At 38.5% G+C, this 27,736-nt stretch overlaps 1 protein-coding gene across 4 annotated transcripts in view; it reads left to right on the plus strand.

Moving 5' to 3' along the window:
* Positions 1-1,597: 1,597 nt before the first annotated feature.
* Positions 1,598-27,736, plus strand: part of CDK15 (cyclin dependent kinase 15) — a gene marked incomplete at both ends in the record, with an annotated part of 86,485 nt that continues 60,346 nt past the window's right edge. For 2 of the 4 annotated variants that reach the window (XM_081242541.1, XM_081242542.1), the window contains 6 exons: positions 1,598-1,720; positions 2,442-2,591; positions 2,796-2,890; positions 9,471-9,550; positions 25,420-25,514; positions 26,267-26,329. In XM_081242541.1, coding sequence (XP_081098667.1) covers positions 1,598-1,720; positions 2,442-2,591; positions 2,796-2,890; positions 9,471-9,550; positions 25,420-25,514; positions 26,267-26,329 — 606 coding nt within the window. The remainder of the gene's footprint in view (positions 1,721-2,441; positions 2,592-2,795; positions 2,891-9,470; positions 9,551-25,419; positions 25,515-26,266; positions 26,330-27,736) is intronic. The other 2 variants (XM_081242543.1, XM_081242544.1) reach the window with 2 other exon arrangements.

Consider the following 27,736-nt stretch of genomic DNA (forward strand, 5'->3'; position numbering starts at 1 on the left):
TCATCTAATATTTTTCCTTGACTTTAAACAAGACCATAAATTATTTTATTTTTGAAAATTCTGAAGGGTATTTCACAATTTCCCTCAGTAGCCCATTCTAGTATCTAAACATACCATTTTAAACTTAAAAAAAATCGAACTATTCTATTTTAGCAACTTGAGACTTAGGTCAATTACCCCTAGGCTAATAAAAATGGTAATCTTTTAAAAATTCTGAAACTTACAATAATTAGAGGGTGATAAAGAATAACTGCCTCAAACCTGGTCTGGGGTATAACTTTTCTATAACAAAATTCACAATCTTTTAGGAAGAAATCAGCATTTCTGATAAAATGTATTATAATCAAATTATGTTCAATTCTAATGGAATTAAACATTTTGAGAAACTAGCTTCTCTCACTCTCTGTTGATTATCAGGCAAAAGTTTAACCGTTTAACAAAATATTCTCTTTTTGTATTAGTGTAACTAGTCTGTTGTTGCTGTTGTGTTTACTAAATGTCTCTAATTGGAATGAATCTTTGAATTGACTTGTTTTAGGTCTCTTGTGGCAATTTTGAAATGAAACTTCATACATGCTCATAATTAAATTATCTGAAAGGCTTTTCTTGCAAGGTTCAGATATCAAATATATATAAATATTGTTGTGATAATAGACATGACTTATTTTTTCCTTAATGATTGTGTGTGTGTTTATGTGTGTCTTATTTTCCGTCTCACTCTAACTAGCACATTATAGTGACAATGACCTTAGGAGTCTATGAGAGAGAAAAGTTCTGTTCAAAGACTGCAAACTAGCTTGAGGTAGTTCCTTGACATGTCATGGTATTAATATAGTAAATGTTAATTACATTTATGTGGAAGGAAGGAGGCAGGGAGAGGGGAGGAGAGAGGGAGAGAAGGAGATATTTCATGCAAACTTCTCTCTCTCCACCATTGTGTAACACTGTTACCTGTTTAGTAATAAGAACAACACAGGTGCTCACTAGATAGTTTTTGAATTGGTGAATGAATGAGTACCCGTTGGGACTCTTAGTTACACTATTGCATAAAGGCAAAGAGATGGAATAGATATCTTCAGCTTTCTTCCTGTTTTAGGGTTCTGTGGTTTCTTTGACTACTAAAAGTTGGCTAGGTTACAATTTTATTTTGAAGTCTTAAAAACAAAATACTTTCAGATGAAGGGCAGGAGGAAAATACTCCTTAACATATCTGCTTTAGCACCAGCAAAGCCTAATAAATATTATCAATAATATGGATAAGCAATGTAAATTCATAAAAACTGTGTATACCAGTAGCACTAACTTGTGACTGCAATAAGAACTTTAATTGTGCCAAGTTTTATTCTTGCCAATATTAGCTGTCCTGGTTTCAGTTGCGCACATATGAATGCAGGCGGCCGCCTTTCTGATGTGTAGTTTCCTGCACTGATGAAGAAAAACTGCTGAAGTCATGAGGCTGCTCCAAGCAGAGCCCTCATGTGAGTCATATGAAAGCCCCAGTATTGCTGACCTCTGGCACAAAGGGAGTGAAGAAGGACAGGAGAGGCAGAGGGAGAGAGGTTCAAGTGCCGGGTTTTCTCCTTGAACCTAGAAGATTATGGGTCAAGAGCTGTGTGCAAAGACTCTGCAGCCTGGATGCAGCTGCCATTGCTGTTGGGAGGGAGGCGATGCACACAGCCGTCAGAGGAGTGCTCCGGAGATGATGGAGGCTGCGATCAAGGTATTTGTATTCCAGGAGCAGCATCCTCCTCTATCCATAAACCGAGGAGTTCAGAGGCTCCCTTTCTGTAACAGGGTCTGGTTTTCCTGCACTAGGTCTAAAGCAATAAAAAGAAAATTCTATTAAAGTCACAGAGGATTTGTGACTGTTGTTATCAAATTTGGAGATATCCTTTTAAGCCAAAAGGGAAAAATAATCCTATGCTTTGGGCTGCATGAAACTCACTTGACTTGAAGTCTAAAAAGTTATTCTCTTGAAATCCCTGAAGTACTAAATTAGAGAGCTGAACCTCAAAAAGCAAGCTGCAGTAACGGTACCCTACAGATTAAAAATTTCAGTAATTAGTTCATGTTTATTAGCAATGTTATACTAGAAAATTTTTCTCCTAAAAAGAGAAATTAAGGGGACACGAAAAAAAAAGTGTAGGTTTAACAGAGAAAAATTTGAAACCATCCATCAAAGAAATTTAGGTTAACCTAAGTGTTTAAAGGTATATTTTTAGGTGAAGAGAAAATGTTGTGTTTCAGCAGTTGATATCATTATTTTATTTTTATTTTTTTTTAAGGAACTGATGTTCAGGAAAGGTGCCTTTTGGGCGTGTAGGAAGCTTGGAAAACATTTGAAGAGTTAACATCAGGCAAATAAAGAAAAAGTGGTTTATGCTAGCCATTGAGTCTTGACTTTGCATAAATTTTATTCCTGCACTTTCCCTTTTCTCTAGCTAACAGACCTAAAAGAAGCATCATGTTCCATGACTTCATTTCACCCCAGGGGACTTCAGGCTGTCCGTGCCCGGAAGTTCAAGAGTAAAAGGCCACGGAGTAACAGCGATTCTTTTCAGGAAGAGGATCTGAGTCAGGGTTTTCAGTGGGTGAGTGAGCAGCTGATGTTGATCAAGAATTTAATGTGTGCTTGTCTAGAGAGGCTGGGCCTTATTTCCAGGGCAATTACTGAGCAGACCTTCCCAAGTACATTCTGCAATGCTGTCTAATTTCTCTGGGGGGAGAAAAAGGCAACACTAAAAAAATGCTCTTTTCTTTCCCCCCTCTCATTCCTCCTCATTCCCCTTATGCAGAGGAAGAGCCTCCCCTTTGGGGCAGCCTCATCTTACTTGAACTTGGAGAAGCTGGGTGAAGGTTCTTACGCTACAGTTTACAAGGGCATTAGCCGGTGAGTGACTCATTAGCTGGGAGAGACTAGAGATGAGGCTCTCACCCCCAGGATTTGACATTATGAAGCCAGATGACACAGGACAGAAGTTCGGGACCTATGCAAGACCCCATAGTCAATAGGGAAAGACATGGTTATTGAAGTAGCCTTGAAAGAAAACAAACTTCCCCTGCCCCAATTAAAATCAGCCCACTAATTTATCAGCTTTTCCTTTTTTTTATTCAATTCAAATTAAACTTTCTCAACTATTGACCCAAAGAACAATTACTGCTCTTCACCTGGTGGGAAGTACAGTTGATAAGGTGTCTCTACAGATATTTTCATATCCCCCCATTCAGCCCAAAACACAATGACAGAGGTTTGCAATGGCAGCCTTGAGTTTTCTCCTTCCTTCTTCCACTTGGCCTTTGTAGAAGAAACTGAAGTTGGTTTCTACAAAGTATGACATATTACGCAAAGAATGATTAATCCTGGGTATTCTACACTTGCAATTCTACACAAAATGGCTGGAGAATAAAAAGATTGTTAATCCAGAAAGCAAGTGCCCATTTTGGCTAATAAAAACTTTGTTAAACGTATTTGAAAGATTCACGAACTCCACAGCTTTTAATCAAGGTGGGATAGTCAGAAGGTCTGATTTCTTTAATTTACGTTACTCCAATGGAGAAAAATAATGGCTCAAAGTAGTTAAATGTTAATTTTAAAAATTTAATATAAATACAAGACTATTATTTATCTTAGGACTTGTGTTATAATTTTTACTTGTTAAAGAGGATTTTGGAGGAGATACCATTTTAAATATATTATGTAAAAACAGGATTTAATTCACTTCCATAAACTATCTTAGGTACTAAGAATATAAAAGATTTTCTCCAAGGGATTCAGCCTAGTAATAGAATGAAAAATACATTACAAATATATACCCTGTCCAAGTGCACAGAGATATATGTAACAGTGTATTAATTGCAGCAAGATTTATAATAGAAAAAGTAAAAACCTGGTTACAAATATCCATTAATGGAGGACTGGCTAAATTATCACTATATAATGAAATAGCATGCAACCATCTAGAGTATAAGATGTATGAAAAGATGCCCAATATTTTATGAGAAACAAGCAAGTTACAGAACAATATATGATCTCATTTAGAAAAAAAACACTGTTCATGTATAAATTTGTATGTGCCTAGAGGAATCTGGAAAAATATATGAGGGATTATTAAAAGTAGCTCCTTCTAGTGGTTGAGACTGGAATGGAGAAAGGTCACTCAAACTTTTCACTTTATTTCTTACCACAAAAGCATTACATTTATAATTTTAAAACATATAGAGATAGATGTCAAAAAGGCATTTGATAAATTCAACATCAATTTCTAGTTTTTAAAACTCTGAACGAAATAGGATTAGAATGATAATTACTCATTATGTTGTAGAATAATTTCAAATCAATAGCCTACATACTTTTTCTTTGTTAAATACTAGAGACATCACCATTAAGTTAGAGGTAGGGCAAGACTGCCCACTATTCTCTGTTGTTAAAGATTATCATAAGCATTCTAGCCAATGCAACGAGGAAAAAAAGACTGAATATAATTTTTGTGGATTATAGAATTGTCTACCTAAAAATACCCAAGAGAATCATTTAAGAAACTATTAGAAGTAGTGAGATAGAACAATAAGGTGATCAGTTACAAAATCAAAATATACTTATCAAAAGTTGTCTTATGGGGGCTTCCCTGGTGGCGCAGTGGTTGAGAGTCCGCCTGCTGATGCAGGGGACATGGGTTCGAGTCCTGGTCTGGGAAGATCCCACATGCCACGGAGCAGCTGGCCCCGTGAGCCACAATTACTGAGCCTGCGCGTCTGGAGCCTGTGCTCCGCAACAAGAGAGGCCGCAATAGTGAGAGGCCCGCGCACCGCGATGAGGAGTGGCCCCCACTTGCCACAACTAGAGAAAGCCCTCGCACAGAAATGAAGACCCAACACAGCCATAAATAGATAAAAATAAATAAATAAAAAAAAAAAAAAAAAAAAAAAAAAAAAAAAAAAAGTTGTCTTATGTATTAGCAATAACCATTTAATAGAAAATACTGTAGGGGAAATTATTCTCAAAAAGCAACAACAAAAAAATCATTACAATCAAAAATGGGCAGGATTGGGACTTCCCTGGTGGCGCAGTAGTTGGGAATCCACCTGCCAATGCAGGAGACATGGGTTCAATCCCTGGTCTGGGAAAATCCCACATGCCATGGAGCAAGTAAGTTTGTGTGCCACAGCTGCTGAGCCTGCGCTCTAGAGCCCGCAAACCACGACCACTGAGCCCGTGTGCCACAACTACTGAAGCACACGTGCCTAGAGCCCATGCTCCGCAACAAGAGAAGCCATTGCAATGAGAAGCCTGTGCACCACAGGTAAGAATGGCCCCCATTCAACGCAACTGGAGAAAGCCCACGCGCAGCAGCGAAGACCCAACGCAGCCAAAAATTAAAAAAAAAAAAAAAAAGGGCAGGATTTATATAAAGATTTAGTAAGGGACACAAAAGACTTGAAGAAAAAGCCAGAAAGGCATTCATTCATTCTACTCATATTTATTAAGCACCTACTCTGTGCCAGGCACTATTTTAACCAATAAGGACTCATTGGAAAACAAAAGAGACAAAAATCCCTGCTCTTATGGAGTGTACGTTCTAGTGGGGCTGAGAGAGGCAATAAACAAATGAACTCTTTGACTGAGTTTGTCAAAGAGTGAAAATGCTTTGGAAAAGAATAAAACAGGGAAGAGGAATAGGGAGTGCCAGAGTGGGGTGGTGAATTACTACTTTAAATAGTGAGAGAGGAGGCCTCACTGAGAAAGGAACACTTGAACAGAGACTGACAAAGGTGAGGCGTGAGCTGTGTGAGTGTGTAGTGGAAGAGAGTTTCAGGCAGAGGGAATAGCAAGTAGCAAATCCCTGAGGCAGGAGCAGGCCTGGCACTGGGCTGGGAGAATGGAAGGATGTGAGGACAGTGAGGAGTTGCAGATGCAGTAGGGCCTTATATGGGGTCTTGTAGATCATTTCAGGGACCCTTGTAAGGATATTTGGATTAGAATATCTAGTAGTACAAAGATGTCAATGATTCTGTAATTTAGAGTTTTAATGTATTCTAAGTATGTTCAAAAGCTACGATAATTAAAATAGTGTAGCACAAGTATAAGACAGATCAAAGAAATATGATCTGTAAAAGTCCAGAACAGTCACAAATCCAAGTATTACTAAGATCTAGTATACAATCATGGTGGCATGTTGAATCAGCAGGGAAAATAAATAAATAAATAAACAGTCCAATAAATGGAGTTGGGACGATTGTTAGCAATTTGGAAAAGGTAAATATACAATATAAATTCCCAGTGGATTAAAGAGTTAAATGAAAAAGGAAACATACAAGAGCTAGAAGAATAAACAGGGGAAGTCTGTGTAACTTTTGGACTGGAAAGGTCTGTCTATATGTAACACTTAAGTCAGAACCTGTAAGGGAAGATTGGACATGTCCGTGGTGCCCCATCTATCCAAGTATGTTCTAGGGACCCCCCCAGTTCTGAGACACCTTAATAGAAGTTTCACTGAAACCATTACCATTGTCCAATTGACACGGGTAACCCTAGAACAAAATAAAATGTGATCCTTTATTGTAGGTGCTCTCAGCATCTTTAAAATGTTGATGTGTACCATGACTCTCTAAAAAAGATGAAGAAAAATTTTAAAGTATAAAGCATTTTTTAAACATATTTGAACAGAAAAATTTAGGGTAGGGGATAGGGAGAATTTCACAGAGCTATGTTCTGGGTAAAACATTTTGGAAAATACTGAGCATCATAAAAATTTTTAAGTTTAAAATTTCAAAGATATGATAAGGCAAACAAAAGAAATTGGTGAAAAGTATATGCAAAATTATTTCAATAAAAAATGGGCAAACAGGTAAACCACAAAAGAACAGAAAAGACCAATAACCTTATCAAAACTCAGTTCCACAATTATTTAAAGGAATAGAAATTAAAATGTGATAATCCTTTTTACCTATTAAATAGGCCAAAAAATGAAGATAAAAACATGCCCCCCAAAAAGAAACCCCACATTTATGGGGATATGTCAACGATACCTAGGAGCCAACTGAAAAAGCTCCCAAAGAGCAAAGGTGGAAACATTTGAGCAACAAAATAAATAAAATAGTATTTATTGGGTTGTAACCCAAAGTATAAAGTGACTATGAGGGCTTCCCTGGTGGCGCAGTGGTTGAGAGTCCGCCTGCCGATGCAGGGGACACGGCTTCATGCCCCGGTCCGGGAAGATCCCATATGCCGCGGAGCAGCTGGGCCCGTGAGCCATGGCCGCTGAGCCTGCGCGTCCGGAGCCTGTGCTCCGCAACGGGAGAGGCCACAACAGTGAGAGGCCCGCGTACCGCAAAAAAAATAAATAAATAAAGTGACTATGAGTCCATAGTACTATAAATAAGTGGTTCAGTTAATTAATAAATGGGAGAGAAGAGACAAATTTCCAGATAATTTATGCAGATAACCCACCCTCAAGGTGGTGGAGCGTAACTTTCCAGTGCTTAAGTGTGGGCTACTCATAGTGACATTCTCCCAAAGTTCAGTATGGAAGGGGGTGGGGGGAGAGTAACTTTACAGTGAAGAAACCTAACAAGTATTACCTGAGCCAGGTGATTAAGGCCACATCAAAAGCCGTAAATTCTGATGACAGTATGTACCTTTAATATGATGTGATAAAACCAAAACCCATAACTGTGGTCTAATCATAAGAAAAACATCAGAAAAATTCCAATAGAGAGGTATCCTACAAAATACTTGACCAGTACTCCTCAGAACCTTTAATGTCATCAAAAACAAGGAATGTCTGGGAAACTGTCACAGCCAAGAGGAGCCTAAAGAGACATGACAACTAAATGCAATGTGGTGTCCTAGAAGAGATCCTGGAATAGAAAAGGGACGTCAGGTAAAAACTAAAGAAGTCCTGGTAATCATATTGCAATATGTATATGTATCAAATCAGTTTTTTCTCTAATGTTGAACATTTCAGCTATTTCTATTTTTTTCTATTGTAACTAACACAATGAATGATATCTTTCATGCATTTGGAATTACTGAAATCTTTGTTAAGTAACTATTGAGAAAAATTCCTGAGTGTGGTAGTTTTATGGCTTTTCACACATATGATCATGTTGCATTCCCCCAAATTTTACCAATTTACAATGCAACCCACAACAAGCAATACAATTTTACTGAAAAAAAAAACCTAAAGAATTCCTAATAAACTAAGGGCTTTAGTTAATAATAATATATCAATGTTGGCTCATTAATTTAACAAATGTGTCATACTGATATAAGATGTTAACAACAGAGGAAACTGGATGTGAGGTATATGAGAATTTTCTGTACTATCTTCTCAACTTTTCTGTAAATCTAAAACTGTTCTAAAATATGAAATCTTAAAGCAACAACAACAACAAAGAACAAACAACGCTGCCTGCTGTTGGCGAGAGGGTGCTGGAATGGCCAGGCTCATGACCAGTTAGTGGTGTGATCACTCTGTGGCACAATTTGGGAACATGTGTTCAAAACAATAAAAATTTGTGCACTGCATACTCTTTGATTTGGCAATTCCACCACGACCCTAAGAAAATAACAGAGGCTGTATGAAAAGATTTATCAACAAATATGATCGTCCAGGTATTTTTATAATAGTCAAAAGTTAGAAACAATGTTAAAATATTTGGAATTGGCAGAATACATTGTATGTATTTATATGATGAAATGTTACTATTAAATGTCAAATAATACAAGAATGACTAACAGAAAAAGTTAAATGGAGGAAAAACAGGTTCCTAATAATACGATGTGAATCCCACTGTATTAAAAACAATATACTTATACTTACATTAAAATCTTCTCTGTTCTCTGGCATTTAGCTTACATCAGCAAACAGAACAATGAATAAGGGGAGAGTAAGAGATGAAGAGAGAGAGAGAGAATGGTGGGACTGGGCAAGTCTGGTAGCACCTAGGAGGCAATTGTAAGAATTTGGCTTTTATTCAGAATGAAATGTGGAGATGACAGTGGGTTTTGAGCACAGAAGTGACTTGTTTTGACTTTCACTTTAAAAAGATGCCCTGGGCTACTGTTGGAAGTAGACAGTAGGGGTACAAACATATAAGCAGAAAGACTGTTAGGAGGTCATTACAATAATTCAGATGAAAAATAAGAATGGGTCAAACAAGTGCACAAAGGGAAATAAAAGAAACAATATACATCAAAATATGAAGCTGGCTTTGTTGGGTTATTTTTTTCTGTGCTTTCCCATATTCTCCATATTTTCTGTAATAAACATATATCACTTTGGTAAAGAGAAAACAATGGCTTGATATATACATATGACTTTTAAAACTTTTTTATTTTGAGAAACTTGTACATTTCATATACTGGAATAAATTTTGAAGGAAAGCTACTTTTGCTAAACCATCCTTAGTATAAATTGCTGCTATGGGCCATGTCAACAAATCTGCGCCCTTTCCCCCGACTCTTCTAGGATAAATGGACAACTAGTGGCTTTAAAAGTCATCAGCATGAATACAGAGGAAGGAGTCCCATTTACAGCCATCCGGGAAGGTAAGAACAGTAGAGTGGACCCAAGAGATATTTTAAGTTTTTGATTTGATAAAAATGCATTGAGCCTATCTATTCAGCATCTAGCCTTTTTATATTTATAGAAGTAATGTTATAATTGCAATTTTATTCTTCACACCAGTTTTCCAAATCATTTTATTACTTATTCCTGAGGAAATTAGAATTCAAAACTATTATATTCGTTGACCCAAACTATGAACTCAGTGAGTATTTACTAAATATCTTCTGCAAGTTTGGTCCCATGCTAAGTGCTAAGGCTGTATCTATATAACCCTAGAAAAAGCCATACAAAAGAGAAAGTAAATAATATACTCACACAAATTCTCAGTAAGCAGTTTGCCTGAAAATAAGTTGTTGAGATAGCATTTGAAAAACTCCTTAGGAAAACGTGTATTTTTAGTGTTAGGTCTGTATTTTCTCTGAACCCTGGACAGTAGAGTGGGTGAGAAGTCTGGTGGCATCAGATAGACTTGAGCTTCAATCTTAGATATACCAGTTACTAGTGGTGTGACCGTGGGTAGATTACTTTTCCTACTTAAGACTCAATTTATTGCAGAAAGAGGATAATAGTACCTATTTCATTGAGCTGTTATGAGGCTTAAATGAGAATATACATATAAAACACTAATCACAGAGTTTTATCTTCATAGTTCAACAAACGTTGGCTATTATTATTATTCCATTTTTTTTACTTTCCCTTAGTGATGTCTTGTTCACTATCAAGATAACTAACAATTTATAATTTAAAAATCAAGAAGCCAGTATAGTGAAAATAAATCATTAAAATGCAATCTATTAACCTTTTTACATAAGCCATTTGAAATAAAATGGTGGCGCAGTGGTTGAGAATCTGCCTGCCAATGCAGGGGACACGGGTTCGAGCCCTGGTCTGGGAAGATCCCACATGCCGCGGAGCAACTAGGCCCATGAGCCACAACTACTGAGCCTGCGCGTCTGGAGCCTGTGCTCCACAACAAGAGAGGCCACGATAGTGAGAGGCCCGCGTACCGCGATGAAGAGTGGGTCCCCGCTTGCCACAACTGGAGGAAGCCCTCGCACAGAAACGAAGACCCAACACAGCAAAAATAAATAAATTGATAAACTCCTACCCCCAACATCTTCTTAAAAAAAAAATGATGACAGGATTGCTATTCATTTCATCAAAAACCCAGAGAAATGGCTTCTCCCTGGTCTTTCTTTCTTCCCTTTTAACTACTTCATCTTCCCTTCCTTATGGAGCACATCCTGTACGCAAAGCATGCTGCTGGGTGTTGTGAAGAATGAGAAGAAAAAGCCTGATGTTTGCTCTCTATCTTTTCAGTTGTAACAGAGCAGATGATTCAAGTTGCAACCAGTGTTATGATGGAGGTAACAAAGACCTTGTAAACTGAGATGAGAACAAGTCAATCTCAATGTGGCTAATAGAGTCAATAGAATTTGAACTGAGCTTGGGAGGATGGGTCATGCAAACAGGCATGGAAAAAGGAATTCAGAAAATGAGTTTATAACTGAATTTGATGCCATTTTCAAAAGTCTTCCAGAGCCCCTGGGAAATACATCATTTTGAATTTCAGGAGAAGGGCCAAATGGCTATCAGGTTAGCCGGGGATTTAGCCTGGTAGGATCAGGTGCATTCTGGAGGAAAGTATGGCCTTAAGTGTTTAATATAATGGAAGCTGTACTTACTGATGTATGTATTAGTGGTCCCCCTGAAAGGATGATCAGATTTAGAAAGAGATGTGTGGATAGGCTAAAGAGGATTTCTGAGCATAATAGACAACCCCAGGTCACCAGCATAAGGGGAGGGTCTCTAGGCCCAGGTTCACCCTGTTCTCATGGTGTTTCCTTTGTGAGCTGAGCTTGCCTGTTGCTTCAGGCCTGGCTCGCTCAGATTTTGCCCACAGCCAACATTTTCGGGATGACATTTGAGTTTAACAGTGAAAACTTTTGCCGGTTTTGCTAACAGATGGTTCTTAGCATGGTTCAGAAAAACTGGATGTGTATTGCTCTGTATGCTAAGTGTTTCTTTTATTGCATATTTACCGAGGAATTGCCTCTCCATCACAGGTGTTTGCAATTACATTTAGTATTCAACTGTGGACTTTCTTGGTTTGTTTTATGGACTTACCTTACTGAATGGACTTACCTTGCTTGTTTAATATGAAAAACCACAAAAGGATTTTTTTTGACACATTTGAGGTTGTTAGGCATCCAGTTTCCAACAATGGATGTTTCTTTTTCCACCAGTGTAAAAGCTGGGAGCCCTTCATAGAGGAGCCCTCTCCCCTCAAGAAGACATGAGGCCTCATTTGAAAACTTTGGCACTGTCCCATTTTTCCTGTAAGAACTTTAAGGATGTGAGACCAGGGAGACAGGAGGTTAAATGAGAAGGGCTGAAAGGCAAAAATAAGAACAGCTGGAGTTCATTAGTTAAAATCCAGGGTCACGGGCCTCCCTGGTGGCGCAGTGGTTGAGGGTCCGCCTGCCGATGCAGGGGATACGGGTTCGTGCCCCGGTCTGGGAGGATCCCATATGCCGCGGAGCGGCTGGGCCCGTGAGCCATGGCCACTGGGCCTGCGCGTCCGGAGCCTGTGCTCCGCAACGGGAGAGGCCACAACAGTGAGAGGCCCGCATACCGCAAAAAGAAAAAAAAAAAAAAAAAAAAAAAAAAAATCCAGGGTCACTAGCTAAAAAGGCAACTGAAAGCCATGTGCAGAAAAACTAAATGAACAATACAGACTTCTCTAAAAAACCTTGAAGTAGGAAATACTTTTCCTGAACACTCTGGCTGCTCTAATGGTATATCAGCCAAAGATTTATTGAGTAGGACTTTACTACATGTACAGTCTCTCTACATACAGGTAGAAAACATGCAGCAGTTTATTAATCTGGTCATTTGGAATACTATTTGATTGTAACATGTAATGTTATGAAATTAGCAAAAGTATGAACAGCACTAAGGAAAATACATGTGCCAGATATTTTTCATGTGTTACCTCTTTCAATCTTCTTAATAACATTTGGAGATAGAGATTATTACGATTCCAGTACAGAGCTATGATTCAAACCAAATCTCTCTGATTCAAAAATCCATACAATCTCTTAGCATTCATTCCGTGAGTATTTACTGAGCACCTATTTTGGCCAGGTACTCTGATGGCTGCTAGATACACAGCAGCAGACACAATAGGCGTGTTCCCTACCCTATTCCTCTGCTAATTAAAAAGATTAGCCACCTTCATAGCAACTTAGAGAATCTTTCATAACTAGCTGTATAATTATATATATTTTTCCAAGTTTGCAAACATTTTTTTTTCTTTTTTTAATACATTTTTATTGGAGTATAATTGCTTCACAATGCTGTGTTAGTTTCTGTTGTACAACAAAGTGAATCAGCCATATGCATACATATACCCCCATATTCCCTCCCTCTTGAGCCTCCCTCCCACCTTCCCTATCCCACCCCTCTAGGTGGTCACAAAGCACGGAGCTGATCTCCCTGTGCTATGCGGCTGCTTCCCACTTGCTATCTATTTTACATTTGGTAGTGTATATATGTCCATGCCACTCTCTCACTTTGTCCCAGCTTCCACCTCCCACCAACCCCCCCAATGTCCTCAAGTACATTCTCTATGTTTACATCTTTTTTCCTGCCCTGCCACTAGGTTTATCAGTTCCATTTTTTTTAGATTCCATATATGTGTGTTAGCATACAATATTTGTTCTTCTCTTTCTGACTTCCTTCACTCTGTATGACAGTCTCTAGGTCCACCCACTTCACTATAAATAACTCAATTTCGTTTCTTTTTATGGCTAATATTCCATTGTATATATGTGCCACATCACATATACCTAAACGTTTCGATGGACGTTTAGGTTGCTTCCATGTCCTGGCTATTGTAAATAGTGCTGCAATGAACATTGTGGTACATGTCTCTTTTTGAAGTATGGTTTTCTCAGGGTATATGGCCAGCAGCGGGATTGCTAGGTCATATGGTAGTTCTATTTTTAGTTTTTTAATGAACGACCATACTGTACTCCCTACTGACTGAATAAATTTACATTCCCACCAACAGTGCAAGAGGGTTCCCTTTTCATCGAACCCTCTCCAGCATTTTTTGTTTGTAGATTTTTTGATGATGGCCATTCTGACAGGTGTCAGGTGATACCTCATTGCAATTTTGATTTGCATTTCTCTAATGATTAGTGACATTGAGCATCTTTTCATGTGCCTCTTGGCCATCTGTATGTCTTCTTTGGTGAAATGTCTATTTAGGTCTTCTGCCCATTTTTTAATTGGGTTGTTTGTTTTTTTGATATTGAGCTCCATGAGCTGTTTGTATATTTTGGAGATTAATCCTTTGTCCATTGTTTCATTTGCAAATATTTTCTCCCATTCTGAAGGTTGTCTTTTCGTCTTGTTTATGGTATCCTTTGCTGTGCAAAAGCTTTTAAGTTTAATTAGTTCCCATTTGTTTATTTTTGGTTTTATTTTCATTACTCTAGGAGGTGGGTCAAAAAAGATCTTGCTGTGATTTATGTCAGAGTGTTTTTCCTATGTTTTCCTCTAAGAGTTTTATAGTGTCTAGTCTTACATTTAGGTGTTTAATCCATTTTGAGTTTATTTTTGTGTATGGTGTTAGGGAGTGTTCTAATTTCATTCTTTTACATGTAGCTGTCCAGTTTTCCCAGCACCACTTATTGAAGAGGCTGTCTTTTCTCCATTGTATATTCTTGCTTCCTTTGTCTTAAATTAAGTGACCGTATGTGCATGGGTTTATCTCTGGGCTTTTTATCCTGTACCATTGATCTATATTTCTGTCTTTGTGCCAGTACCATAGTGTCTTGATTACTGTAGCTTTGTAGTATAATTTGAAGTTGGAGAGCCTGATTCCTCCAGCTCCGTTTTTTTTTCCTCAAGATTGCTTTTGCTATTCACGGTCTTTTGTGTTTCCATACAAATTGTAAAATTTTTTGTTCTAATTCTGTGAAGAATGCCATTGGTAGTTTGATAGGGATTGCATTGAACCTGTAGATTGCTTTGGGTAGTAGAGTCATTTTCATAATATTGATTCTTCCAATCCAAGAACATTGTATATTTCTCCAACTGTTTATATCATCTTTGATTTCTTTCATCAGTGTTTTATAGTTTTCTGAGTACAAGTCTTTCGCCTCCTTAGTTAGGCTTATTCCTAGGTATTTTATTCTTTTTGTTGTGATGGTAAATGGGATTGTTTCCTTAATTTCTCTTTCTGATTTTTCATTGTTAGTATATAGGAATGCCAGAGATTTCTGTGCATTAATTTTGTATCCTGCAATGTTACCAAATTCACTGGTTAGTTCTAGTAGTTTTCTGGTGGCATCTTTAGGATTTTCTATGTATAGTATCATGTCATCTGCAAACAGTGACAGTTTTACTTCTTGTTTTCCAATTTGCATTCCTTTTATTTCTTTTTCTTCTCTGATTGCCATGGCTAGGACTTCCAAAACTATGTTGAATCATAGTGGCGAGAGTGGACATCCTTGTCTTGTTCCTGATCTTAGGGGAAATCCTTTCAGTTTTTCACCATTGAGAATGATGTTTGCTGTGTGTTTGTCATATATGGCCTTTATTATGTTGAGGTAGGTTCCCTCTATGCCCACTTTCTGGAGAGTTTTTATCATAAATGGGTGTTGAATTTTGTCAAAAGCTTTTTCTGCGTCTATTGATATGATCATATGGTTTTTATTCCTTAATTTGCTAATATGGTGTATCACATTGATTTTCGTATATTGAAGAATCCTTGTATTCCTGGGATAAATCCCACTTGATCATGGTGTATGATCATTTTAATATGTTGTTGGATTCTGTTTGCTAGTATTTTGTTCAGGATTTTTACATCTATGTTCATCAGTGATATTGATCTATAATTTTTTTTGTGATATCTTTTTCTGGTTTTGGTATCAGGGTGATGGTGGCTTCATAGAATGAATTTGAGAGTGCTCCTCCATCTGCAATTTTTTGGAAGAGTTTGAGAAGGATCAGTGTTAGCTCTTCTCTAAATGTTTGATAGAATTTGCCTGTGAAGCCATCTGGTCCTGGACTTTTGTTTGTTGGAAGATTTTTAATTACAGTTTCAATTTCATTACTTGCAATAGGTCTGTTTATATTTTATAATTCTTCCTGGTTCAGTCTTGGGAAATTGTACCTTTCCAAGAATTTGTGGTTGTCCATTTTATTGGCATATAGTTGTTTGTAGTAGTCTCTTATAATCCTTTGTACTTCTGTGGTGTCAGTTGTGATTTCTCCTGTTTCATTTCGAATTTTATTGATTTGTGTCATCTCCCATTTTTTCTTGATGAGTCTGGCTAAGGGTTTATCAGTTTTGTTTGTCTTCTCAACCAACTTTTAGTTTTATTGATCTTTGCTATTGTTTTCTTTGTTCTATTTCATTTATTTCTGCTCTGATATTTATGATTTCTTTCCTTCTACTGACTTTGGGTTTTCTTTGTTCTTCTTTCTTTAGTTGCTTTAGGTGTAGGGTTAGATTCTTTCTTTGAGATTTTTCTTGTTTCTAAGGTAGGATTGAATTGCTATAAACTTCCCTCTTAGAACTGCTTTTGCTGCGCCCCATAGGTTTTGGGTCATTGTGTTTTCATTGTCATTTGTTTCTATGTATTTTTTTATTTCTTCTTTGATTTCCTCAGTGATCTCTGGTTATTTAGTAGTGCACTGTTTAGCCTCCATGTATTTGTGTTTTTTACAGTTTTTTCCTGTAATTGATTTCCAGCCTCATAGCATTGTGGTCAGAAAAGGTGCTTGATATGATTTCAATTTTCTTAAATTTTCCATGGCTTGATTTGTGACCCAAGATGTGACCTATCCTGGAGAATATTCCCTGTGCACTTGAGAAGAAAGTGTGTTCTGCCACTTTCAGGTGGAATGTTCTATAAATATCAATTAAATCTATCTGGTCTATTTTGTCATTTGAAGCTTGTGTTTCCTTATTTATTTTCTGGTTTGATGATCTGTCCACTGGTGTAAGTGGGGTGTTAAAGTCCCCTACTATGATTGTGTTACTGTCGATTTCCCTCTTCATGGTTGTTAGCATTTGCCTTATGTATTGAGGTGCTCCTATGTTGGGTGCATAAACATTTATATTTATTATATTTTCTTCTTGGATTGATCCCTTGATCGTTATGTAGAGTCCTTCCTTATCTCTTGTAACAGTCTTTATTTTAAAGTCTATTTTATCTCATACGAGTATTGCTACTCCAGCTTTCTTTTGATTTCCATTTGCATGCAATATATTTTTCCATCCCTTCACTTTCAGTCTGTATGTGTCCCTAGGTCTGAAGTGGGTCTCTTGTAGACAGCATATATATGGGTCTTGTTTTTGTATCCATTCAGCCAGTCTGTGTCTTTTGGTTGGGGCATTTAATCCATTTACATTCAACGTCATTATTGATATGTGTGTTCCTATTACTATTTTCTTAATTGTTTTGGGTTTGTTTTTGTAGGTCCTTTTCTCCTCTTGTGTTTCTTGCCTAGAGAAGTTCCTTTAGCATTTGTTTAAAGCTGGTTTGGTGGCGCTGAATTCTCTTAGCTTTTGCTTGTCAGAAAAGCTTTTGATTTCTCCTTTGAATCTGAATGAGATCCTTGCTGGGTAGAGTAATCTTGGTTGTTGGTTTGTCTCTTTCATCACTTTAAGTATATCCTGCCACTCCCTTCTGGCCTGCAGAGTTTCTGCTGAAAAATCAGCTGATAACCTTATGGGGATTCCTTTGTATGTTATTTGTTGCTTTTCCCTTGTTTCTTTTAATATTTTTTCTTTGAATTTAATTTTTGATAGTTTGATTAATATGTGTCTTGGTGTTTTTCTCCTAGGGTTTATCCTGTATGGGACTCTCTGCACTTCCTGGACTTGGGTGACTATTTCCTTTCCCATGTTAGCGAAGTTTTCCATAATCTCTTCAAATATTTTCTCAGACCCTTTATTTTTCTCTGGGACCCCTATAATTTGAATGTTGGTGCATTTAGTGTTTTCCCAGAGGTCTCTGGGATTGTCTTCAATTCTTTTCATTCTTTTTCCTTTATTCTGCTCCTCAGCAGTTGTTTCCACCATTCTGTCTTCCAACTCACTTATTCGTTCTTCTGCCTCAGTTATTCTGTTATTGATTCTTTCTAGTGTATTTTTCATTTCAGTTATTGTAGTGTTCATCTCTGTTTGTTTGTTCTTTAGTTCTTCTAGATCTTTGTTAAACATTTCTTGTATTTTCTCAATCCGTGCCTCCATTCTATTCCTGAGATTCTGGATCATCTTTACTATCATTACTCTGGATTCTTTTTCAGGTAGATTGCCTATTTCCTCTTCATTTATTTGGTCTTGTAGGTTTTTACCTTGCTCCTTCATCTGTGACATATTTTTTTTCTGTATCTTTGTTGTTGTTGTTCTTGGGTGGGATTGTGTTCCTGTCTAACTGGTTGTTTGGCCTGAGGCTTTCAACACTGGAGTCTGTAGGCTGTTGGGTAGAGCTGGGTCTTGGTGCTGAGATGAGGACCTCTGGGAGACCTCACTCCGATGAATATTCCCTGGGGTCTGAGGTTCTCTGTAGTCCAGTGGTTTGGACTCAGAGCTCCCACTGCAGGAGCTTCGGCCTGACTGAAGCTTGTGAACCAAGATCCCACAAGCGCATGGGGTGGCAAAAAAAAAAAAAAAGAAAAAAGAAAAGAAAAAACAGAAAAAAGGAGAACAATAACAAAGAGTAAAGAATAAACTTAGACTAGGAAACTAACAGATATGTTAGAAAGAATATAAAAATAAAAATATAGATGAAGGTAAAACAGAACCACAATTGTAAAAAAGAGAAGGAAAAAAGAAAAAAAAAGGTGGAAAAGGCCTTGGCTGTGGAGGATGAGGCCTAGGCAGGGGCGGGGTTTGGGCAGTGGGCAGGGCCTATGCTTAGGACCCAAAGGGCTGGAAAAGGCCCTGTGGGATGGGGGCAGGGGTGAGGCTTAGGCTCAACAGAAGGGGCCCAGGCATGCCTCTGGTCTCAGAGGGTGGGGGACCTGGTCTGAGAGGCCAGCAGGCCTCCTGGGCCCGAGTGGGTGGGGCAAGCACCCTCTGCTCCTCTCCTGCTCCTCCGGTCCTGGAGGGCCCCTCCCACCTGCCCCTCCTGTTCTCCCCTGCCCTCCCTCCTATGCCCCCAGGACCACTGTGGCCTGGAGGGGGCCTCTGAGAGCATAGGACCTGGCCTGAGAGCCAGGAGGCTCCCAGGCCTTTTGGGCAGTGGAAACGCTCGTCACACTCCCCCCTGATCCAAGACCCCGAGGGTCCCTCCAGGAATGGGAACCCCTCCCCACTTCCAGCCATCCCTCAGGGGCACTGGTCCTGTCTGGCCTCCACTTCTCCTTCCTTCTCGGTTCCCCCATGTCCTACCAGTTTGCTTGGGGGTTCCTCCCATCTCCTTGGGCACTGAGGTCCCCCACCAGCATCTGGCAGGCTCCCTAGTTGTGGGGAGACACGAACTCCATGTCTTCCCATGCTTCCATTCTGACTCTGCCCCCCATAATTATATTTTAAATGTTTATTTTTGCAACTAGGAGATAACACTTTCATTTGAATAGGCAAATATTAAAAGGTTTTATATAAGAACAAGTTCCCTAGTTTTATTAACCTATGTATTAATGTCTTAATAATGTGCATTATTTTGAATATCTTTCTATAAAAATAGAAACTTGGTTTAGAAAGAACTTCCAGGACTTTCAGTCTGTTAGCAGAATTAGTGAGGAAGCAATCATAGAACTAATCTTTTTTGAAGGCTAGGCATATGACATAATCTTCCTTCCAATTCAGTCTTTTTTTTGAAACTTTACATCAACTCTAGTTGGTAAAGTGTTATTTTTGTCATAGTGATGAAGGAATATGAACTTTAGAGAGGTTAGGTTACACATCTGAGGTCACAGAGCTAGTAATCAGTCATTACTTATTCAAATCCATTCTATTATATTCAAAATATCCTTTCTACTTTATTATGATAAATTTAGAAATCCTTAACTCAAGCATTTTCCTTTTGCAACAGTTAAAATAAAAATAGAAATCTATTTTTATGATAGATTTTGTATAAGTGTTAAGCAAAATACAGGAGAGACATTTTAAAGAAAATACTATACAATATTGTATATTTGTCAATTCTGATTCTTTCATCCACTCTACAGCACTGTAACTACAAGTCTTTAAGTCAGAAAACTGTTTCAGCTGAGAATCTTTTAATATCATTCTCTAGTAGAAAACATTACAAAGTAATTATTCCCAGTCCATATATGAGAAAACTGAGCCAAAAATAGACAGAGGCACCTCTGCAAGGTCATACAGTGAGGTGGAGGATAGCAATTAGAAGCACTGAGTTGCTGGTTACGACATATAGATTACGATAGGCCTGGTTGTCAAGAAGTCCTCCGTTAAATGCAATCAAATCACATCAGGGACATAACACGTTTATATGTGCATAGTTGTATTTTTATAAAACAAAATAATGCCATGTGATTGGGATAACAATTCCAAAGAAGTCAGATGATAACTATTATCTAACATTTGTCTTCATATTTTTCTAAATTTATGTAGGTGATTTCTTGGAATGCATAACTCAGCTCATTGACTTGATTTGTGACACTCAGGCCAGAGAAAACATGGCATCAGGAACTACAAATTCTTTTCAATTCAATGCCCAATGTGGGTTGGGCCTAAGAATTGGCTCCATTATTGACTGCTACATAAATTCATGACAACTGTCTGGTCTTCATTAATTCACAAGCACTTACTGAGCACCACATGCCAGGCGTATGCTAGGTGCTTAAGGAGTTCAGAGCCTAGGAGGGCTTTGACTACCAGGCACTCACTCTATATAGCTGTGCCCCAGGACTTTGAGAATCAGCCTTGTTCTTTGTCATTGTCATCTTTACATTTTCTTCTAAAGTAGAACAGAGAGTAACATCAAACATCCAGAGCCATTTCACTTGCAAAGCTTCAATTTTCCTAAAACTTCACTAAACCACAAACCCAATGAAATTAACAAAACAAAGAAATTAAATATTCTCATATCATTGCAAGATGAAAATGATAATTTTTTTCTAAATTATTACTCTCTTACATATATTAGAATCAGGTTAAATTTCATTAGCTGAAATTTCATTGGTATTTAGTTGGTCATATTAAACACCTTTTGGGACACTTAAAGAAAGAAATACTTTACATTTTTAAATGAGCTGACTAACGTTTCGTCATGGGTCATTTTTTCTGATTTTGGGATTATGTTGTTTTCTTCAGGTTTTCTCTTTGGATTTCTGGGTGTTCTCATGATCATACCAAGTTAGTATATGTAAAATTCTTAGACCAGTGCCTGGCATGTGGTAAATGCTCAATGAGTGTTAGCGATCATCATCATCATCATTATCATTATAAAAGTATTTTAGAAGCACTTAAAGTAATTCTATTATGATTCCATTTGTCTGGAGCTTTAAAGACTCCCTTGTTTATCTTTGTGTCTACTTTGAAGAAGAACAAAAATAAGTATATCTAGACTATGTGAATTATAAAAACAATAATTTGAGAGGAATCAGAATGCTCTGATTTTAGGATTTTTCCTCTTCTCATTTGGCTTTGCATCCCTCAGCTATTTATCCTGTAGAACACACCATACTCTGCTGTGAAGTTTAGGAGGTAGCCTTGAAATTAGAAGAAAAGACCTTTCCTTCTTGGGTTTCAGACCCACACATCTGAGGTGTAGGCATCTTAGATATCTCTGCTGGATGGACCAAACAAAATACCAATATCATGAGAAAACTGCTTTAAACATCATCTACTCTTTCACGTAAATTCCCTATTATTACTCGTCAAAAGTCACAGTTTCTGTATAAGTATTTCAATGGTTCTGGGGTGTTAAAAAAAAAAAAAGCAGTAGTAGACATGTCATAACACACCCGACATTTATAACTAAAATAAACATGGAATAAAAGCATCTTCAACAGAAATACTCTATGCCAACCAATAGTATGCATAGAAATATTAGGTAATTAGTGACCACTAATTCAATAGCAAATATTTACCGAGTGCTTATAATATCCCAGACATTGTTGTAGCCACTGCCAATACAGCAATAAGCAAAAGAGACAAAAGTGCCTGCTCTCATTGGAGTTTATATTCTGAAAGGTGGAGGCAGACAACAAACAGATAATATGTCAGGGGTGATAAGTGCTCTGGAGAAGGATACAGCAGGGCACAGGGATAGAGGACACCTGAGGGTGGGGCAGGGGCAGGGGTTTGGACTTATATATATAATATGAGCGGAAACCTGAAAGAAGTGAGGGAAGAAGCATGCTGAGCTGAGACAAGAAGGTTACTGGCAGGGACAAGGGCAAGTGTAAGACCTGGGGTGTAAATGTGTTTGGAAGCATCCAAGGAACAGCCTTGGATGTCCACAGTGGCCAGAGCCAAGTGAATGAGGCTGGAGTGAGGAGAGGAGGGCAGGGCAGTACCAAGGGTGGACAGACACTGTATGTCCCTTCCGTCTCACTCTGAGTGAGATGAGACACCACGGGAAGGTTTGGAGCCAGGAGGACATGTCCTGACTTCCATTTGAGAAGGGTCACAGTGGCTGGGTTCTGTGGAGAAGAGACTATCGGAAGGAAGGGAGGAAGCAGGGAGACTAGTTAGGAGACATTTGCAGTGATTCAGGCACCATATGATGGTGGCCTGGCCCTGGATGGCAGCAGAGGAGTCGGTAAGAAGGGAGGAACTCTGGACGTGTTTTGAAGGCATCGCCAGAAGATCTGCTGATGGATTGGATGAGGGTGTGAGAAGGAGTTGAGAGGAGCACTTACTGGAGTGGGGAATCCTCATCATATGGATTAAGGTCTTCAAAAGATGTCTGAAAAATTGTGAAGATAAGACTAATAATGCAAATGTAAGAGAACAACAGAGAAATGCAAAAGTGACACTTTTCCTACTCCTATAAAACAAATTATCGAGAAAACTATATGAAATAAAGATTTATACCAATGTTGTCATTAGCAGTGAGCCTCATCCTAAGTAGATATTGTTCCTTGAGCTTTTTACCAAATGACAGTGTGAGGTCATTGTGATTAACAAAACATACCATCATGGTTAAAAATAAGCATCAGGAGTTTTAGTAATATCATATTTAAGCAAGACTAAAATTGTATTAAAATAAAATTAAAATGTCAATAATATTCTTAGCCATTTCAGCTTTATCATATCCTTTTAAAATCTAATTTGGGGGCTTCCCTGGTGGCGCAGTGGTTGAGAGTCCACCTGCCGATTCAGGGGACACGGGTTCGTTCCCCGGTCCGGGAGGATCCCACATGCTGCGGAGCGGCTGGGCCCGTGAGCCATGGCCGCTGAGCCTGTGCGTCCGGAGCCTGTGCTCTGCAATGGGAGAGGCCACAACAGTGAGAGGCCCGCGTACCACAAAAACAAACAAACAAAAATCTAATTTGGTATGTGCTTTGTAGTGTGTGTGTATGTGTGTGTGTAGAGAAAGAGAGATGAAAGAGAGGGAGGGCAGGAGGGGGAGAGAGAGAAAGAAAGAGAGAGAGAAGTTCATGAACATAATTTATAAATAAAAATATAAGCATTCTCAACCAACTGTCCGAAGTCAGTGTTGTAAGTATGGATGGTGTTGAAAACTCTAGCAGAAACATGACATAAACAAAATTTTAAGATGTTAATCTGGGAATGGAGGTTTAGTGAGGTTCAAATTGATAGGGAGGCTTAGAAGCTGATGGCTGGGATATTCTAATTTGCAACAGGGGTGACGCTTTATATTTATGCATGGGATCTGATTCCATCCACATGTCAACCCTGTGAAATCAGGTCAGGAAAGGCATTATCTCCTTTTCACAGGGAGTGAATGGAGACTTGGGTTGGGATTCTTTCCTGAGCTCTCTCGGGTAGAAAGTGACAAGGCCAGGATTCACATTAGGCCGGTGGCTCTACAGTCAGTTCTCTGTTAAGACACCCAGTAAATATATTTGAAAACATTAAGTGCTTACTCTTGGCTGAACGTTGTACTAGGTAATGTGGCAGCATCCGAAAGAGAGGGAAAGTTGCTCCATTTCCACGTAGTCTTTGGTCTGGGACTAGGGACAGTAAACAGATGCCTGTGAGACAAATTACTACGTTTACAAAGCAATGTACTTGTGAAAGTGAAATAATAAATTTAGCTCATAAGAATTCAGGGGGGAAAAACTATAAGTTAGAACATTAGTCATTCAAGCAGAGTAGGGTTAGCAGGTACAGTAGGGCTCCTATGATGGTAAGGTTCCCAGCTCAAACCGAGGTAAAGAAGGAAATTCACTGGCTCACAGATCTGATAACTACAGTCTTGCAGGGTGCAAAGGATGTCACCAGGAATCTGTCCATCACCCAACACTGTTTTTCTCTGCCTTAGGTTTAGTCCCAGGCATTGGTAATCTGGCCACAGCAGCTCCCGGTTAAATCCTACAAACTCAGCCCTTACAGTGGAAAAGAAAGCATGTCTTTCCTAATGGCACAAGCAAAGTTAAAGCTCTCTTAAGACTTGGATTTTGTGCCAATCACTGTGGCTGGGGGGATGTTGTGCTCTGATTGGCCAGACCTAGGTCACATGCCCAATCTTAGGTAGGGGTGGTATCAGCCCCATCAGAATAGCATGGGCTGAGTAGGGAGAGGGTTGGTTCCCCAGAGTAAAATAGAGGTGTCCCCACTAGAAAGGAGAATGGCTGCCAGGACATAAAACAACAGGATGATTACAACAGGATAAGATTCCTGAAGGAAGTAATTGTAAAAATTTGAGTATTTGAGTTAGTCTGTTTTTAATCTTATGGAATTCTGGGAGAGAGTAGGTGGAAGAGATTCATGATATGCAGGCAGACCCTGCAGAACATTGATTTGAGTTTTTACACTTCATTTTTCCTTTCCTTTAAGTCTTAAAGACATCATTTCTTCATGCAGGGATGCCCTGAGCTTAGACTCACCATCTCCTTATTGTGCCTTTCCTGGTCTCCACCCTCCTGAAGGTCTTCCTGTCTCTGGAGCCCCCAGAGTCAACCTTTCAAACCCTCTCCCAGCCACTCACTGGCCTTTTGTGGTGACTTCTCCCCTTTAGAGCTGCCTTTAGTGACCTAATAATAACCTGTTATCGAAGATGCAGAGACAGTCCTAACCCCTTGCCACTCATCCGGGCTCCCCAAGTTTGGCCCTCTCCTCTTTTTAAGTGTGAATTTCCTCCTTTCCACAAGTTTTCAATTCTCCCATTAAGAAATCCCATCCACTCTCTATATTATGATTCAGCAATCCTTCATCCCATGTTCTTATCCCTGCCTTCCATCAGTCTTATCTACAGGCCCTGCTGAACCCCTGTGGGACTTTGAATTTTAGAGAATGGTCACATGTTGCAAAGTCCTGCTCTAGAAGGCACAGCACTCCTTTTCCTGCTCCTCCAATGGCCTTTATCTCTCCAGGCTTCCTCTCCTGTAGCTCTGAAGCAGAGATGATAAGCTTCCCAGAGGAAGGCATTTGCAAAGCGCTCTGAGTGCTTTGATGAAATTGATTGGGTAAATGGAAACATATTTTTTGCAACTGCTTTAGCCTGTAAGAAAAATAAGTTATGTAAATGCAATGATTCACCATTTAATAAATAATGAAGATTGTTTTATAGCTTTAAATATTATTTCACAACAAGAGATTTTTTTCCAACATTAAAAAACCAGAATGGTTGATTTGAAATGTTTAAAAAATAAATACTGCTTGATATTTTTAAAGCAGTACTTTCATGATCAATGATTGAATTAAAATTTTGTTTAATTTTTCTAGCTTCTCTGCTGAAGGGTTTGAAACATGCCAATATTGTGCTGCTCCATGACATTATCCACACCAAAGAGACACTGACATTCGTTTTTGAATACATGGTGAGTTGCCCCAGCATTTTATAAAGCATAAGGGAAAATCCTGGTGCTTGTATAATGAATCTGTTAATATTTTGTGGCATGATAAAACTTTCATTACAATGTGGAAAGTGTCATGGAACTTTTCATTATTGTGATTAGTGGAGCCTGTTGTTCTTATGCTCATTCTTTAGTCCTGCTCCTTTACCTGCTATATTTGCTGCCTTTTCCCCCCCTCACCAGCAATAATAAACACTTTGAGTTTGCCTCCTAAATAAAACTTTTGCACTTATTTTTTTAATCTATTTTATTCACTATCCGAGCAGAACCCAACATTTTTTCATCAACAATAAAGACATAAACCACAAGGTTTTAAAAAATTGTATACAAGTTTACTAAAGAATACCTCATTTTGTATTTCTGAAAGAAAAAACTGTTCAAATATTAGCAGAAAGGAATCATAAGGTATGTGTACCTGACTTGCCTCCAAGGACACTGAAGAGTACAAAATCCCCATGTCATTGTGTTCAGGGGAAGTCATTTAAAATGAGCCTCTCTTGTGCCGAGAAACAGGCTTCCTTCTAAGAGCAGCCAGTTAGGAAGGCACACTGTGTTTGACTTTAACAGTGGTGTCTCAGAAAACCTGGTTGTGTACCTTTTGCACCTTATTCTCAAAAATTCTGAACTTTGTAATACCTTTGAGAGTCAAGTCTGTGGTCTGCTTTGTGACACTGACCGAGCACTGCTAATGTCACTCTCTCCACCATTTTGTGTAGCACACAGACCTGGCTCAGTATATGTCTCAGCATCCAGGAGGGCTTCATCCTCACAATGTCAGGGTGAGTACTTTGAGGGTCGGGACTCTCCTCTGGCTTGCCCACAGCAGAAGAATCTTGAAACAGACTGCCATCACAAACTGAAGTTCCATGTTACTAATAAGAAGATGGATATCACTGATATTTTAGGAGAAAGTAAAAAAAAAAAAAACAAAAAAGATTTGCCTCAAGATATGGAGCAATGTCTGGCTGTTTTCTGGGCAGCCTAACCCTGTCAGTCATTGTCATCATGCAAATATGTCTTTAGAAGTATAAACCAATGAAAAAGAATTGCATTACAAGAAAAAATGTGAAGTTAGGCCATCATAAAATAAATACTTTCTTCATAGCAGACTACTGTGGTCTGTGATAAAGTTTGTGTTGTACCTATAGTTCCCCACTACAACTAGCAAACAAAGTACCTTTGTTGGATCTTTATCAGTTATCCTTTTGCCTGTTCTATCAGATCCGATTACACGTGGGACCAACTTCCATTTTTCCAGTCATTGGAATAGAAATAATAATAAACTCTTAACTAGCTGTAATTCTACATCTGTTATAAATTTTAGAAAGCATTTGTATTTCATACTTTTCATTCCCTAAGGTTTTATTGGCATCAATTAATTGATTGGCCCTTAACATAACCATATGAGATTTGTATATGATGTACTCTTTCATTTAACTAATATTTATGTGTTTATTAATTCATTCATTCAAGAAATATTTATTGACTACTTAGTGCCATGTTAAATCCTGAGGTTTCAATAATGAATAAGTTGTGTTTCTTATTTTCAATGAGCTAAAGCCCAGTAGGATATATGAACTTAAGTAGGTAGTGAGAAGCAAAGTTATAAGGGCTATGACCATGTTAACTAGGAATACTATGAGGACTCATAGTAAGGGGACCTAATCCAGTCGTGGAGGCAAGGGGGAAAGGAAGGTTTGAAGACAGGGGTTTGAAAAGAGTGAAAACATTTTAAAATAGTTAGAGGAAAATGAAATAGAAAACTAACTAGGGAAACCAAGAAGGAATGTCTAGTAGTGTGTTAAGGACGCTGGTGAGGATGAAACCCATTAAATTATTTGCATGATCATGAGATATCTTTCTTTGTTTTCTTTCTTTCTTTCTTTCCTTCCTTCTTTCTTTCTCTCTCTCTCCCTCCCTCCCTCTTTCTTTCTTTCTTTCTTTCTTTCTTTCTTTCTTTCTTTCTTTCTTTCTTTCTCTCTCTCTGGCAGTGCTTAGCAGTTCAAATAGAGGAGCAGAGAAAGTAGATAGTTGGATTGATTGAGAACTGGGGCTTTGCCAGACATGTGAGAGGAAAAGACAAGTGGGCAAGATATTTGGCGATTGTCAAGACAGAGGTTAAAGGGATGGTCAGAGGCTTCTAAACTGAGTCCAATCTGAGGGAAGGAAGTGAAGATAGGCAGGTT

Source organism: Mesoplodon bidens, assembly GCF_964165515.1.
Source record: "Mesoplodon bidens genome assembly, chromosome: 8".
NCBI classification, from domain to species: domain Eukaryota; kingdom Metazoa; phylum Chordata; class Mammalia; order Artiodactyla; family Ziphiidae; genus Mesoplodon; species Mesoplodon bidens.